This window comes from Sylvia atricapilla, chromosome 8, assembly GCF_009819655.1.
Source record: "Sylvia atricapilla isolate bSylAtr1 chromosome 8, bSylAtr1.pri, whole genome shotgun sequence".
NCBI classification, from domain to species: Eukaryota; Metazoa; Chordata; class Aves; order Passeriformes; family Sylviidae; genus Sylvia; species Sylvia atricapilla.
The window spans coordinates 27,052,105-27,069,579 of NC_089147.1; the positions used below are offsets into that span (position 1 = coordinate 27,052,105).

Here is a 17,475-nt window from a genome sequence, read left to right on the forward strand (position 1 = left end):
AGATTCTCCTTTGAGATTTGGCACCTGCCCTCACACTCACACATTTCACAGCAACCCTGCCCATCCCTGCCAGCAGCAGTGCAGTTCTGATCAGGTTAGTTGGTGCCAGCACATTTCTTTAGTTACCTTCCAGCAGCTTGTTACATCCTGATGTCAGGACAGCTTTCTGGTGCAAACAGAATAAACTGAGCTCACATCACTGCCGCGTTCCTTTAAAAAGCCTCCTTTCATCCAGTATCACCCCCACATTCTTTCTTACACATGGCAAGTACTAAAAAGTGAAAATTTTTTTCAGCCCCGAGAGACAGAAAACCAGCCTACCTACAGTACTGTCTTCAGAAATATTTTTTTTCATGATTCTTCATCTCTTACAACATAATTTAAGGCCCTTTTTATACCCAGTTCTGAGTATTCTAATACTGCACTTTTACAGGAAGAATGCATCAGTTTGGAAGCATCCACATCTAAAATGTGCAAACAAAACCGACAAGACAAAAAACGTGTTCAAACACTTTTTATTAGTTAAAAAAAAAAAAAAAAAATCCACAATGCCTAGAGATCCCAAGTGCCAGTGCAGATGGATGCAAGACACAGATTCGTGAGTCCAACCAAAATATATAAAGCAACTGGGAGGCCAGGAGGGAGGTTGGGAAAGACACACAGCCCAGTACACACCTGCATGTTAATTACAATTAAAGGAGTCTGGCTTACATATATTGTATGACTGGCTTATGAGGCAAGTGCAAGACTACAGAGCTGAATGTAGTCTATGGACAGTGGCATTTTCCTGTTATGGTGTCAGCTAAAACTTCCATGTATGCTCTTGGAATGGTCTCTTTTGAGCACGAATTCCCTAACTCGATGGAGCACCTTCAATTTCACCCTGTGAGAGAAGACAGATAAGAAAAAAGGTAAATATTTCCACTGGAAAACATACATAAGTAAATTTAGGAGAAAAAGCAATGCTGACAGTCACCACACAAACAGCTAGAAAACAATGAGGACCATAGGTGATGCACAAAATAAATGAACTATCCATTCCTTCTGGAAACCAGACACACTCCTGCTGTAACTCAGATCTCTGGGGAAAATGAGGGTGTGAATTCACACGTGGTGGAAGTCAAGCTAATGTGGGGCCAGGCTCCACTGGCAGGAATGTCCTGGTTTGTGCTTCTGGGTCTGCTCCTGCCTGAGCCAGCCTGACAGCAGCACTGGTGCAGACATGCAGCTAGTGTAATTATGGGCCCCATTTCTGGGACTGGCAGTGGGGCATGATGCCTGGAGGAGGGTAGTAAACACAAGATGAGACTTTTGGGAGCTTTGGGGACCATGAAAACAGCTTGAGCTTCAGAAAAGCTGAAAACTAGGGGAGTACTTGTGGAAGGGGCAGACAAAGGCCTTAACATTGAAATTGAAAAGGAAATACCACATGAGAAGCATTTGCTTCTGTTGTCCATGTTGGACAAAAAATATCATCCTTGTTCAAGAGCTGAAATTGGCCCAGAGATTAATGTTTGATTCTGGGCTTTGAAAGAACATTGCAGGTAGAACAGTTCAAAAATTAAATGAACTAGTAAAAATACAGAAAATTCTATAGAAAAACCTAGCTTGTTGCCTAAATCTCTTCTAAAGCATGGCTGCAAACAGGAAAAAGCTATTCCATGTGATGACAGAACCATGGGACAGCATTAACTTTTATATGTGCATTTACACCCCAAAATCAACCCAAATCAGGCAGCAGTTTCCAATCTGTCCATCAGTCACTCACAGAAAATTCCCAAGATAAGGAAGTGGCAAAAACGAGAACAGATGAGCTCAGGTTTTTGTCCAGTAACTCAGGAAAGTGGGAACAGCGAGAGGCTCCTTGCAGGGCAGTTCTGGAACCACAGGAGGCAAGGGGGAGGTTCTGCCCGGGGGAAACCAGTAACCCGGAAAGAGGTAATACCCAGGGCAGCTGAGCCTTGGCACCACTCACCTCTTCTCCAGTGCTTGCCGGGGCCCCCTCTCCCTCCACCCTGGGCTGCTCGGGCGGCTGGGGCACTGCCAGGTCCTCCTGCCAAGTCACAAACAAGATGTTTGTCCTCGCTGCCACAAGCAGAGTCATTGCCCTAAGCTTAGACAGGCTGTGTGAGACAGAGTTGAGCATTGCACACGCAAGCAGAATTGCAGCTTTAATAGATGGCAGATGCTGCTTGAAATCCATTTTGATGTGTAGCTAGTTAGAGCAGATATCTATGAAAAAGCCAACTCAACTTCTTACAGCCTGGTTTAGGGCCTTTTTCATACAGAAAATCAGTTCTTATTCTGTCATTGAGACCAGAGTTTTGAGACCTTTAGTGTGAAGAAATTTGGGAGGAACAAATAAATTTACATATAGTAAGGCTACACCCAGCCTTTCCCTACACTGTCATACCCTAAGCACTCATTGCATAGACTAAAACTAATCAAAGATATTGCAGTACTGTGGCGGTGTTGATGTCATGCTTCAGATAAAATCTCATTATCAAAGGATAAGCTTTTCTTTTTGTTTGAATCTAAGCATTTACTTAAGTATTTTGGGCTCTTCTAGCTACTTGCCTACATCTTTCAGCTACCTTCCTATTCACAGAAGAGAAAAGGTTGCATTACCAGGTAATTATGTTGAACACAATTTGGTCACATGGGAAGAGAAGACAAAATCCTGACCATACTGGATGTGCACAGGGGGTGGACAGAAAGCAGAAATGCACCTGGGTGGAATCAGTCAGTGAAAGCAGGTGGAAGCAGAAATAGCAGGACCTCTGTAATTTTCATTGAGTTCACCAGAGAACTCAAAATTATAAAGCTTCTCTGAGCACACATGCCCAGCAGTTCCCCTGAATGCCTCTCTTCCCAAATGAAGTCAGGGCCACCATAGAGGAAACCAGCAACACGTACATTATGGAAAGGGAAAGTCAATTTGGCATGTAAGGCAAAATTATGAATTTCAACATTTTGGAAACACAAGGACACCACTTTGCTTGGTGTTGCTGCTGATGCAATGCAAATCAATGTCCCTGTCAGACCTACTGCAAACAGAACTTTATGCTTCATGTGTTAAGGAGACTCTACTTTTCCTTCTCACACGTGTCCTGCTCAGTCACAACTGTTCTTGTCAGTAGCAAAACATCCTTGCCATCCCTGCTGCTTTTTGTACCGAATTTGGGAAAAAAAGATGATGTGAAGTAAAAAGCAAACTAGTCGTAGTTACACAGATACAAGGTAGAGCCCATGAAAATTTAGTCTGGAAATTTAACTTCAGATGCATTTGTGACAGCATGGGGAGCCAGGAGGTGGAAGCACTGCAACCTGCTTGTCCTATCTCTGGGCTTCCTGCTCTCCATACAAGCTACTGTAAGATCAATCCGCTGGAGACAAAAAAAAGCTGAAGTATGAGCTGCAGCCCTGTACTGATGTCTGTCTCAGCTGCAGGCATTCCTTCATCTCCCTGCTGAGACCAGAGCTGATCAGTCTGTTTATGGAGAGAGGGCACCATGTGCTGCTGGTGTCTCCAGATGAGAAGTACAGTGTGACCACCTTTTCCTAAGGAACAGGCCCTTGACTTGCACTGCATTGTTGGCTGAAATGATTCTTGCTGGTACCAGCCTGAGCTGTGTTAAGCAAGCCCAGGTAATCAAATGACATCGAAGTGCACATCATGGAAGCCAGTTTCTCCTGCAGGGAGATGTGCAGCTCTTCAGGAGAGGTCACTGCTCTGGTGCAGTCACTCGGTCACAGTCTTTCTGAAATGAGTCAGCTCTCCTGCTGCCAGCAAACAGCTCACTACTCTAAATTTATGGATGCTCATCCAGCCTCAGAATCCAGCCTGTGGCTTTAATGCACTTTACATTTGCATTTACACTACACTTTGCATAGCTACACCTTATAACTCAACAGCTCACATTAAGCCAAAGCAGGTAAATAGCCTCAAATTGTATTTTGAAGCTTTACAAACAGATTTTTGACTATTAGGTGAAAAGGAAAGAAACTTCCAATTCAAGCCACTGACAAGAGCTGCAAGAGCAGATGTTTCTTTCATAGTGTTTTGCAGGTTGAGTTACCACCTGTAATTGTGAAGGACAATCAAAGGCAATTGCCTAAGGTGCTGAGCTGTATTGGGAAAACTGGAGAACAGCTCACAGGACCAGTGCAGTGCACTCTATCTTTCTACAGGGTATGACCACCTATTGTTCCTGTGGGCAGGGAGCTCAGCTCTGGTAGATGTGGAAAGAGCCCTGGGAGAGGCACACCTTTCTCAGGACTCCCCTTGGGACACTGTATCCAAGAGCAATGGGTGGGCTGGAGAATCCCTGTTTAGCTATTGTGCTGCTTGTTAGATCCCTTAGATCGTGCTCTCTGCCAAGACTGCTCCAGAAGGCTAAAAATCAACCATCTATTTTTAGAAAGGGAAGCAACTGAGTTTCTGGAGGGTGTCTCTAAACTGTGCTGAAGGAACCAGCACAATAGCAGGATGAAGAGGTGTCAGGCCGTGTTAGGGATGTCACCTCACAGCCTTTTTCTCACGCGCTTCCACCCTGCCCAGAATAGGGAGGAGGACATGAGGACGGGCTGCATTCTTCAGCTGGGTGTTAGCTGGCTGGGGATTTCAGGGACTGCTCAGGAAGACAAGGTACAGAGGAGGGCCATGGGATATAGGGGTCATCACTTTGGACAGAGCCAGAAATTCCTGGGCACCAGCTCCAGCTATAACACTGACTCACAGAACGATGTTGGGCAAGAAAGAAGGGGTGAAAATCCAACTTCCTCAGGGCCAGCAAGAGTTTAGCCATTCCTGTCAGTGCTTATCTCCTCATTTAAAGAGGTAACATTTTCTAAGCAAAAGGCATGTTGAAACCATGAAGCAATTAATAATGGTCCTTCTGCTCTTAAAGGGTGAGCTGAACATTTCCCCTCAGAATTTATGTACCTTCTTAGAAAAAAGTATTTTAAATGGAAAAAAAAAAAATATTTAGTTTGCTATGGGCTATCGTCTTCTATTTTTGGGCGGGCAGTTGGATCTTTTTTTGTTAGTGAAGAAACAAAAGTGAAGTACTTGAACATAATAGTTAAGTGAAACATAAAACCTCAGAATTCCTCCCAAGAATAGTACATAAGTTTTAAAATATTTTGTGTATGTAAAAATTTTTTTTATGTAGAATATATACACCACAGGAGATCTATATAGATAAAGTATTTCACTAAGGTTATGAAACAGAGGCACATGTTCAGCCATCACTAATTAAAAGCTCAAAAAATTAAGACCTGCCATTTATAAAAATATTCCTATGCAATGCTAAGAGATCTTAAACAGACTGTACTATAGGCTTCTGGATTCAGATATTTTAATAAGTTTCTTTAAAAACTGATTTTAAAAGCCCAGAAATACTGGAAGAAATTAATTACAATTTAATTCTTCATTAAATACAATTTAATAAGAGTTCTTATTTTCACAGGTTCTATGAAATTCCCTTTTCCAGCTCTTTGGCAATTGACTTATCAACTGTCTTAGTTCATTTACGAAGTGGAATTTGTATTTTTTGTCTACATGACCTTATAGCCAGTTGAGTTTTGTTGCTGCCCCCAAATATTCGGACATAAACAGTCTTACTAAGATTATCTTCATTATATAACAGAGAAAGCAGTCCAAATATTGGATGCTGGAATATACTCATCAAATTCAGTGGCAAGCAAGATTTCATTATTATTATTATTGTTATTATTATTTTAAGGCTGTAAAGCCAGAGAGATTCACTGGCAGCCTAATCTGCTACAAATTTAAGAGCCCTCAAAAGGACATCAGTTGCATAAGGTGGAGAGGTTCAGCCTCCCGTAGTGCTCTTGACCTTGGGAGCTGGAGCAAACACGATGCTGCCTGGCAGCATCCCCAAACCACTCCCTAGGAAACCCTCAGGCAGCCTGTCAGGTCCTGTGGATGAGCTGTCCTGGATAGGTTTCAGGCTGAGTGTGCTCAGAGTGACGCTGACAGCTCTGACTAAGGGGTCAAGCCTTGACCAAAGTGAGTGGACCCACCAACAGGACAGACAAATGGGCACGCAGGATTCCTGTTTTACCCTATAAATCCAGGTAGACTTTTGGGGTGGCTTTGTTTTTATCCAGCTCACAGTCAGATTCTCTGAGAGTCTCCTGGGACAGCTTATGCAAATGATACATATTTAATGTGTATCCTGTGGGATTGCTGGGGTACAGCCTTGAGCCATGAAGCACATCCATGGCCTTGTAGGCTTTAAGGCTTCACCAGTGCCACTAACTCAGCTATTTTGCATGGGGAAAATGTCTGCCTGCATGTACTAATGAGACTGAGAGGGAAGCACAGAAAAAAATGTCTGTAGGCAGAGTGCCCCACTCCACAGCACTTTTGAAAAAAACATCTTGTGTCCTATGACATATGGAAGGATATCACTGGGATGCACCACTGCATCAGCTAAGTATGGGGAAGCTTGAATACAAAGGGGAACCAGTTTCAACTATTTATTCCACTTAATTGTTGGCTAGTTTGGCTGTTGATTTCCCTGCTCCTCCTGCTTAGCAGCTCTGCCCTTGGTTGCTTCTCAGATACCCTTGGTTGCTCTCTCCTAGTGGCACTTGCCAATCTAACTTGAACAGGAAGGTCACTCAGTTTCTGTTTCTAATTCCCTCCATGCGACAGACTGTCTTTGCACTGGAGGCAGGCAGGGTGTAAGTGGAGGGAATTAAGACCATGAACAGCAGCCTTTCACATTCAGGACGTGCAGTTGTTGTGAAAGAGATGAGCCATGGCGTGGGTGCGGCCCCATGCGCCAGATCAGGTGCACAGAAACGCTGTGATCCAGGGAATGCACCCAGCGGTTGCACAGAACTGACAAATGCTCATTTAATTAATGGGGTGAAGTGAAAAAAAGATCAGACCCAATTCAAAGTGACAGAGTCATGAACTGACAACTAAACCATAAAATCTGACAGGACAAATAGATCTAAAGGGAAGATTTAGGTGGAGGGTGTAGAGAAGCATCAGTTCCAAACCCTGAGGGACATTTTGAGAGCGTGTGTATGTACATGGGCTTGTTCCCAGCCACGTGGTGTCTGCATTGCAGCAAGCTCTGTGCTGTGTCATACAGATGAAGAACTAATCCTGTCCTAAGACAGGGATATTTAGTGAGTGGTTATCTCACTGGAATCTCTTAATGTCCACCCCAGGGACGGGGGTGGGTGCAAAGCCACAGACAGAACGCACTACTGACTGGTTTCATTCCTTTTTGTGTCAGAAAAATTGTGGAGGGTTTATAATCTCTTAATTTACAGATTTTTTAGTTGATACTTAAAAACTCCCCCAAATGAGTCAATACTTCCTTGTACTCAGCAGTGACCAGTGCCAAAGCCCTACCAGGCAGTGCCAGCACAACTCAAGGTTGTTATCATCTGGTGCTTGGCACCCTTCCATAGGTGTAGGGTTACTTCAGCCCCATTTCCTTCTGCGTGGCTCTGAGTGCTTCCCCACAAGGGCAGTAAGGAACAGCAGGCTGCCAGGGTGTCCACATTTCAGTGCCTGCCATGATGCAACAAAGAGCTGAATTCTTTCCCATGGCCAGAACCACCATCTGATACACCTGCACCCCATGGCTATCCTGAGCAAAACTTAACCCAAAACCCTTAGAGTACTCCTCTCTTTCCTAATGTGTGCCTGCCACTGATCCCAGCTGTCAAATGCACAGATCAAATGTCAACGAGCTCTCTATAACTGATATTAATACTGGGAATAGTCAGCTGGGGACAGGTCTTCTAGGCCACTCGAGTCCCCATCCTGAGTCCTCCTGAGCACTGCTCAGTGCCATGCTTTCACAGATCCCTAGCACTTTGAAAAGCCCTTCTATAGCAGGAAACAATGCTGGAGATAGCTGAAAACCCAAATAATATGTTGGCAAGTGCTGTGTGCAATTAGAAAGAAGGATGGTATGGAGCACAAACAAGTCTCAGGACTGGTTTGCTCTCTCAAACTTCTGGAGCTGAAATGCTTGTGATGATTCCAGGATTATAACAGTGGGTATTCACTGTTTAAACATTTAAAAGCTATACATTATCACTCTCAGTGTATCTCCAGTGGGTCTCCCACATGCATTACAGTGCCTGGTGCTACTATTGGCAAACTTCGGATGCATTTCCATTAGCAAATTGTGTAAAATGATAGGAGCAGTTTTGGAGGTAAAACAGGTGCTGAGAGCCCAGCACAACTCCTTATACTCCTTTCAGGGCCCTCCCTCTGGAGCAGCTTTGGCTCCGTGGCAATTATCCATTAGCAGTGGGGATGCACTCAATGTGCATGTGGAGCTCAATCTTCTGTGTCTAGCTGGATCTAAAAGGTGTCTAGTTACATGCTAAAGTATGGTGAGTATGAATAAAAGGTTTGCACTCCTAAGCTGAACTAAACCAGCAGAACAGATGAACCCTCTTTCACAGAAATAAATGTTTTTCCTTTTTTTCTCCTGTCATTTGTCTTGTTTTTCTCCTCCTGTTTTCAGTCTGCTGCCCACCTCTGCTGTTTGGCATGACATCATAATGCTGTATCCAAAGCAGTTTCCTGGCTCCATTTGGTCTGCCCTTAAGCATGTGACACATCCTATTTTTTATTTCTTAATCAATCTCCATTTTACGTCTAAGGAATTGGACATCAATGGAAGACACCAGAGTAACAGCTCAGATGCTCTCTGAAAAATCTGCATTGGTTCAAGTTCTGAAATTAGCTGTAAACTGTAGCAGTCAGTTTTGAGGTGGGGTTCTCACTTAGGAGGAAAGGGGAAGAGGATTTCTGCTGCTCAGTCCTTGCTGTAGGGGAGACAGTTCACTATCTGCAGCAGGGATTCCTACCATCAGCAAATTCCTCACTCTCCTGAATCAGTCATCCCATGGTCAGTCAAAAGGTAGGAAGGGGTATTCTGGCCCCATGGAATTAGGAATTGCTGTTTGCACTTCTGCAGCCTAACTGCTGTTCCCTGTGGGAATAGAGATTAAACTTATCCCAAGGGCTTAGCAGAACTCCTGTATCTGCCCTTTTCACATGCTTTCAGGAGGACATTTTGCGTCACTTGAAACTGCTGTTCTGCTCTTTTGTTAGGTTATTCTCTCAGGATTTACATGCTGTGTAGAAGTTTTGTTTCACATCACAATGTGTTTATGTGCAGGTCAGGAAATTAATCAGCCGACTATCTGAACAATTAAAACAATTTTGGCCAGCCTGGCTTCGCTTTGATTCTGGGTTTGGGTTTGTTGTGACTCATAAAGCTCATGTGGCCATCAACAGCACTGATCACACTCTCTGAAGCTGGGAAAGAGATGGGCTTACCAAAGAGCTGCCAAGTATTGGCCTCGTGCTGTACAAATGGGTGCTGTTTGTTACCAAAGCATCTTCTCTAACGACCAGCACTGCCTTCATCTAAGCAGCTGTTCTGCTCCTTCACCTGCTCCTTAATCCCCTCACTTGAAGAAGCCCCGTTCGTCAAATTAGGCTGGAGGACAGAAGATGCCTTGTCTGAATGTGGCTTAATCTGTACACAATTTGGGTCACACGGCCTTTTATCAATAAGCACTTGGTTGTTGTCAAACCAGCACGGAGCAGAACAGCAGGGTCAGGCTTTCTCTGGAATCAGGCTGTGTCTGACTTGCTGCTGCCCTCTGCTGCCTCCAGAGCTGCCGTGGCTAGGGCAAGCCCGTGTGTGCATCCCACCAGCACGGCACAGGGGTGAGGGTAAGTGCTGGCTCCTGTGCCTTCCCACTCGGCACGTCCCTGAGCTCTGACCCAGTACAGATGCTCACTGCAACCCAGACACATTTCTACTCAAGTCCCTGGGAAAAATCTGCACCTACATTTGGAAAATGGAGAGCCAGTCTCTTGCCAGCAGAGCCCACTGATGGGAGAAGAGACAATAGGCACTAAATGATTAATGTGCCCATCTGAACAGAAGAAAACGATTATCTTTTTTCCTACGAGGGCGGTCAAACGCTGGCACAGGTTGTCCAGGGATATTGTGGAGTCTCTTTCCACTGAGATATTCAAAAGCCAGTGGGACTGTTCTCTCTCATTGGCCCGAAGGGGGTTGGACTAGATGACCTCAAGGGGTCCCTTTCAAACGAAATGATTCTGTGACTATACTAGACATTATATGATAATATTAAGTATTATACAAAAGCAGATATTGCTGAAAACCTTTCATGAAATAAGTAAAACCATCAACTGTAAATGTTTGCAGGTAGTTTAAGTGTAATCCAAAAGCTCTTCTGTCCTGCTCATCACAGAAGAAATGAACACACCTTTTTTACAACTCCTGTAGTGGCCACGATGGTCTCTGCTCCTTCTACAGTCTTGTTTGCCACTGTGTTCACGCTGGCTACTACAGCTTCTCCCACCACGTTGGCCTGCTCTTTGGTCTTCTCAGCAACTGCAGTTTCAACAGAAGCAGAGAAGTCAGCACACTAGACACTGCCAGAAGGCTGCCAAATTCCCTGGGATGACAAAATGATTGTATTGATGTCAAAGAAGAAATTAGCCCTGGTGCAGTCCTTCCTTGTTTGGATTTTTTAGATGAGATCATGTCTGAATTTAGATCATGTATATGAGGATTTTTGTCTGGCACAAAATGCTGCTTAGAGAGCAGCACTGCAGCCTGTCAGTTTTTGTGGGCAACTGGAGAATGAAAAATTTGCTGTCAGATACTAAGAGACAACAGTGTAAATAAGGTATTTTGCATTGCAGACAGTGCATGACCTCTTCCAGGTTATCTTCTGTTGATTTAATACCCCTTGGCAGAAAAAAGCAATAGTTAGGAAATTCTCCAGGGAAGGGATCCACAGGACAGTCAGTGTGGCTGCTCTGCCTTGGAGCTGGGGATATCCTAGAAGGAGCCCTTTGGGCCCCTGACTCTGCAACTGCTTGACAGGACTCTCCCAAAGACCTGAGTTTTGCCCAGACAGGATCTGACACAAGTAAATCCTCTCTGTGTGCTGGGCTGTGCACCTGACATTGTGAAATGTCTAAATTGCTGTGAATCATCCCAGTCTGCCAAGTAACCTTTGCTAGATTTTTTCTGACCTACTCTACTGATTAAATATTTTCTCCCATCCGTGTCCACTGCAAATGCCAGACCCTGAACCATTGCTCCTGGCAGGGAGCCTCCATTCATCAGTGGGAAGGTCAGGCAGTGGTGTCCCACAGAGACCTCCCACTTGGCAGGGGTGATGGCCTTCCCAAGAAGTCTAACAACCACCACAGATTTCCACATCCCCCTGGGGCTGTGCTCCTACCTGAGGTCACACTTTGCACTACGCCCTCCTTGGTCTTGGTGCCTGCAAAAGGAAACACAATCCATCAGTGCTGCCTGGAAATTACACTCTGATTTCTGGACACAGATGGCTTCCTGCTCCGAGGAAGCGCAGTGGGGAGCCGATGAGGTACCAAGCTGCTGGTACCTCCTGCTCAGACACAAACCATTTGTAGAGTCAGAAAAGAGACCAGCTTCCCTCCCCAATAAAGCCAATGAGTACCTTTGTGTTGAGAGTTGGAGAGCTTCAACAGAAAATTCTCTGAAGATGTCTAGACCTGAAAAATCTTGATTATGAAAATTTCTCCCTGCAATATTTCCAAAATGGGCAGTTGAGTGGTGGTAAATCCACTATAGGCTAGCTGTAAAAATGACTGTAAATAAAATCACCTGGTAACATCTCACCTTCTTCACTCTTGCAAGACAAGAAGTCACATCCAAGACTCTGCCTTTCAACAGGATACTTGGCTGCAGTGGTCATTTAAAGTCTCATTCTATACCACTAATACAGACTCTGGAGAAACCTGAGACTGAATTCACAGAACCACCACCCACCTACTACATACCAACTTACTAGATTCCCAGTTTGGAGCCTCAGCCTAGGCTGTAAGTGCCTGCTCACAGCAATACACAGAAAGCAGATGGTTTTATCTCAAATTATGAAAATACACCATGTGTATGCTTACGTTGTAATTTATCTTGCTGTTCTCAATGCAGAAAAGCTAACAGGATGTGAAGGCATTCAGTTTGCAACACAAATAGCCCTAAGGAATAATTAATCTCTATCATTTTCCTCCATGCTTGAAGTGACAAGCTACATATCCCTTCTACTTGATACTGCTGCAGGTAAGGTAAAGCATATGGTAGATGGGCAGCCCTCATGGTAACTAGGTGCTTTACACATTTAAAAAAATAAAGGATCAAATTTATCTCTCTTGGAAGTTAAATAAAACACAAGCCAAAATATTCCACTGGTCCCACTTTACTGTATATTGCAAATCATCTACACCTATACAGGTTCTCTTCAGGTTTCACATACTGACACAAAAAAGGATTTCTGTGGCCAGCTATCAAAATGATAATGATGGACAACAACCATACAGATTTTTCACTCCATGATAGTGGAACATCCATGGGTGTGGTGGGAGAAACCAGCTACAAACCACAGCTCATTAACAGCCTGAGAAGCAAAACAGGTGCAGTGCCCTGATAACAACAGGTCCAGCCCAGCTCTGCTCTGCCTGATACATGTTATGTATTATTGAATGTAATTCTCAATTGTTGATTTATTTTGGTGGTTGCAATGTTTGCCTGGGGCAGAACAAAACTGTTCTACTACAATATGCCCTCAACATTTCACTCCACCCTCCCAAACAGTCTTAGAAGCCAAGAGATGAAATCTTTGTACCCTTAATTTGTACCCTTAACTGCTGTAAGCCGCAGTTCCTAGCGACACACATGATACATGTACATTGCTGTGAACTGGATTTAATAATAGTGACCATGATAAACAAACGTGTGCAGAAGCACAGCACAGAGCAGAGCAGCTGCAAGTCTCAGGCCACGAATGTGAGTGCCTGAATGGGCCAAACACACAAGGTTCAATTCAACTGCTTGGTTTTCCCTCCCAGTACCATCCCAAGAAAATACTGCCGCGATATTGATTTGACATACAAGGTTGTCTCATATCAGACTCAGATGCTCAAGCTTAGCCCTTTGCTGATTTTGGTCAAACAGCAGTTGATAGGCAAGCAAAGAACATGATTTGCTGTACCAGCCTTTCATGCCTTTGCAGTTTTGCAGTAAACACGCTTACTGAGAAAAGAGCTGCACTTTGGTATGGTTTTTTGCCAGACTTTTAAGGTGACAGTCTGGGCTCGGTTCTTTTACAGGGGAGGGGAGTAGGCAGGTGCTATATATGCGGATGGAAAATAATTCCAGAAAGGAGGGATGCAGATAGAAGAAAAACATCCAAATCGACTTCCTGACAGAAGCAATGTCATTGGGAAGAGTCTCTGCTGCAGCCTGGGCAGAGCTCGCCTCATCCTCCCAGCCCAGCCACACCCGATGACTCAGGCTCCCATCCATTATGCACTGCATGAAACCCGACCTTCCGGCGCACACTCCTGCCAGCAACCCGCATCTGTTGAATCAGAAAGCAATCACCTGATGCTCAATCTCATTTCACTCATTAGTCCTTGCCTGCAGCTTCTGTACCCAGTACATGCATCCTGTCTCTTCTGAGTGCCGTGAGTCATCCGCAAGGGCTTTGGGACCGCCAGGGAGGGACGGGGCTGGTGGAGCGCTGTGCCCTGGGAGAAGGTCTGGAGTAGAAAGGGATATTTTGATGTGCATTAAGTCCTGCAGGAATCACTCAGTTTAAAAACACAGCTCCGTGTGTTGGGACTTTCTGTAACACACATGATCGAAAACCATTCTGGAAAACTGGAAATGCACTCTGTGTTGGGGCTTCCTGGACTATAGCATTGAGCAGTACTAATGACTCAATACTCTGATGTGGCTTTGCATTAAATTAATTAATTTCAGCAACACTTACACCCCTATTCAAACCATATTTAAAAGGCCCACTGAACCAACTGCTTGATCCACACTAACCATGCAGAGATCTGACACTTCAGCACATTCAGAGGCTGTTAGAACGTGGAGAGCAGATGATGATTTCACAAAGTGCAAAGGTGACCCATGATACAGGATTTCTCCCTCTCTTTTCGTGCACTCTCCTCTCTACCCCACCGGTTCAGCAAGGCTGGAGGCAGGGCAGGAGCACTGCATTGCAGGCTTAGAACAGGAGGGAGGCATCTCCTGCTCTGCCATGGGCTGTGGGAGCTGAACCTGTATGGATCAGAGGGGGCACAAAGTGGCTGCAGTGTCCCAGTGACGCTGTTCACTCCAGATGCCTCTGAGTGAGCATTATTTTCTTCTCCTGGGCAGCTGCAAGTGACTCACCAGACGTGGTGGTTGTGCCCAGACATTTGGAATCCTCCTCAGAGAGTCACCAATGAGTTAACACAAACCTGAATAAAAGTCAGGGATCCACTTCATCCATCCTAGGCCCTGGGGATTTTCCTCTCTTTCCTGATGCTCTCAAAAGACCCTTGAGGTTCAATACAGTATAATTCTCTCCTAGCATCCAAAATTTCAAGTCTCATCACCTAATGCTCTAGAAGAAGCTGCTGAGATAGAGCTCTGCAAGGGAAGAAGCAAGGAAGGAACAGTTCAGGTCTCTGGTTTACTCTTTATGTGGCACAGAGTGACAAAAGGCACCATGAACAACATACTAATCATTCCAGTTTTAACCAACGTACCACGCCTCCACCTTCTCTGGCTATTAAAACAAATCCCCCATTTTCTGAGCTAATCAGCATCTGGCCTTTACTTTTTCCTGCCTGTGAAAGACTCAATTTTCCCTAAAGGGCTGAGCTTCCCAACTGAATCAGAAACTGAATCAGGCCAAGGCAAAGCTCTGTCCAGTGCATGACAGGGCAAGAACCAGCAATATACCAACAGACCAAACCAATGAAAGGAGAAAGCACTTAATCCTCCCCTTGATCCTTATTCAGAGATTAAGGTTTCAAGGCTTTTAGTTTTAGGTTCACAGAAAACTTTATTGAAAAGGTCAGAATCTCCTAAAGAGACGTCTTGGCTGTGCAACAGTGAAAACCAGGTCACAGTATGGAGCTGTACAACGTGACTGAACAGAGATGTGAGAAATTATGTATAGAAACTCTGAATAACCCCGACACAACTCAGATTGGGAAGCAGGTGGAGCAGTATTGATGCCACAAAGGGACACCCACATGTGACATTTCTTAGACTGGCGTTTCACTTACTGTAGTTAGTTGTTTACAGTGATGCTGCTTACCTTTTTTTCTTGTGGGTCAGCTTCAAATTGAAATGTGAAATGTTACATCCATTAATTTCCAGCATGTCAATACTTAAGTATTTAAAAATTCAAGATAAAGACATTACCAGACCTGCTGCATACAAATTCTGTATTTAATTTGTAATGTACAAATATATATCTGTAGCTATTGGCAATAGAACAGTTTTAAATATAGTAGCTAAGTACAGCTGTGGATGTTGCAGTATGATAGCAGGAAGAGCCTTCGTGTAAACTTTCCTGAAAGAAAGAAACACTCCCACATCCAGCAAAAATAACGAGCAGTGTGAAATGCAGTAATCAGCAGTGAGATAATCAGTCATGGGAACCTAAGACTCTTTAGTTTGTATTCTATGGAATATCTGACCATCCAGCCATATAATTGCATGTGCTAGATAAGTGGAGAGAGTGGGTTTTGAGAGTGACCTTGGAAGAGGAGGTTTCAGCCCATTAACTGTGAAAGAGGTCTCCAGGCAGGACATCAGGCATGCTGTTTTCCAGATACTATTCTTTGGGCAAAAGGAATTTGGGCGTCTCTTGTAAAGCAAGATTAATGTGTGCATAGGCAACGAAAAAGGTCGGTGAACAGGAGAAGGATTTGAGGACAAACCCATTTGTTTGTGGGGAAACAGATGCATCCTGCAATCCCCTTTTACTAACACCATTGGCTCCTCTCAGAGACCTCCTCAGTGAGTCCCTCCCAGTGTGGAGGTGAGGCAGAGACCAGCAGTGCTCACTTGTCTGGAAAGTGCCTGACTCACCCTGCAAACAACCAGTGACTAGTCAAACAATCCTTCCACCTGAGTATCTGCTCCTTAACATCGTTCTGCCTTCCCTGAAGTAGTGGTTTCTATGTCTAACTTGGGGAAACTGAGGCACGGGGAGGCTGTGCTACCCCAGGTTTACACAGCAGAGCTCATGATCTTACCCAGACTATCCTGCTGGTCACTACCAAGCTTCAGCCACAATATCATTTCCCCAGACTTTCTCAGAGACAATCTATGCAGCTGTTCATGCTCAAAAGTAGATCAAAACTAGTTCTCTCTTACCTACATACATTACCCCTTCTTTGGTCTTCTCTGCAGCCTCTGTCACTCCCTGCTTGGTCTTTTCTGCAGCAGCCACCACACCTTCTTTAGCAATGGAGAAACCTTTCTTAAAGACATCCATTCTTGTTGCTTGTTAGGGTTTTATCTGGGCTGCTCTGAACGAGGGAGCAAAAGCAGCAAAAAGCACCTCAAGGCTGCGACTGCGAGACGCAGCCTTACCCTCGGCAGATACTCGGATTCTCTGGCAGGCTCTGCCTTTGCTCTTCCTCCTGTGCTGGATGAAGGCAGTGTGGCAAAGCTCACAGCCCTCGCTGGCTCTTATTGATGAAGCGTGCTGCAGTGTAGCCAATGCCCGTGTACAGCTGATACTGAAATATTAATGATACGGATCTGCTTGGGAAGCTTTAAGAAGGGAGGGGGAGAGGAGGACGACGACAGCAGTAGGTAAGGAGCTGTCTGGAGAATTTCCAGACAGAAAGAGCTTTTAAAATATGCTGCAATGCTCTCAGTGAAGGATGGAGACTTTAGCATCCATCCTTCTGAGTTCCTGAAAGGGCATCTTCATGAGGCTGCAGCAGGAGTCAAACACCAGCTCTGCTGGGCCCCGGAGGGTGGAGAGCACGTAATGCTGACAGCGTTTGTAACAAACAAACAGGGCCAAGGTTTCTTGGTCTGGCAGTTACCAGAACCCACTCTGCAGAAAATGGTAACAAGAATATTATTTCTAATAAATCCTGAGAAAAAGGGAGCCAGCTACAGCTTGGTGCTCAGGTGAAGTGAACTTGAGGTCCCACCTGCTATGTTTGTCAAGTGTGAAGTCATCCTGTATAAATTGTGGGGTTTGATCAGCTGTACATCCCATTACACAACGGTTCATTTCTGAAAAATCAGACGCCTGTTGGGGGAAATCCTGTTTCCTATTTGTTTCTCTGAGTTGCTGTGGACAGAGCCCTGCTCTGCCACCGCAGAGCGAGACAACACCTCACACCAAACACCATCCCTCACGTCAGAGCCACTGCTGCAGAGCACAGCAGGGCAAGAGCAGCCAGCACAGAACTGACTGGGGAAATCTTACAGAGATCCATCCAGCCTCAAGGCCTGGCTAGGAAAAAATACCAAAACATGATTACTCACAGTTGGATATCCTAATGTACTTGCAGTTAAACTCAAGCTAAAGTGTTTTCTGAAGCAGAGCCTAAGT

The 17,475-nt window shown here is 44.8% G+C and overlaps 1 protein-coding gene across 1 annotated transcript; it reads right to left on the bottom strand.

Moving 5' to 3' along the window:
- Window positions 1–501: 501 nt before the first annotated feature.
- SNCG (synuclein gamma) lies at window positions 502–16,588 on the bottom strand. Its single transcript, XM_066324181.1, has 5 exons — window positions 16,275–16,588; window positions 11,308–11,349; window positions 10,318–10,445; window positions 1,976–2,053; window positions 502–883 (listed from the first exon to the last, which is right to left on the bottom strand). Exons 1-5 carry the CDS (start codon window positions 16,393–16,395, stop codon window positions 854–856), a joined length of 399 nt encoding a protein of 132 aa, XP_066180278.1. The 5' UTR covers window positions 16,396–16,588; the 3' UTR covers window positions 502–853.
- Between the last annotated feature and the right edge of the window lie 887 nt (window positions 16,589–17,475).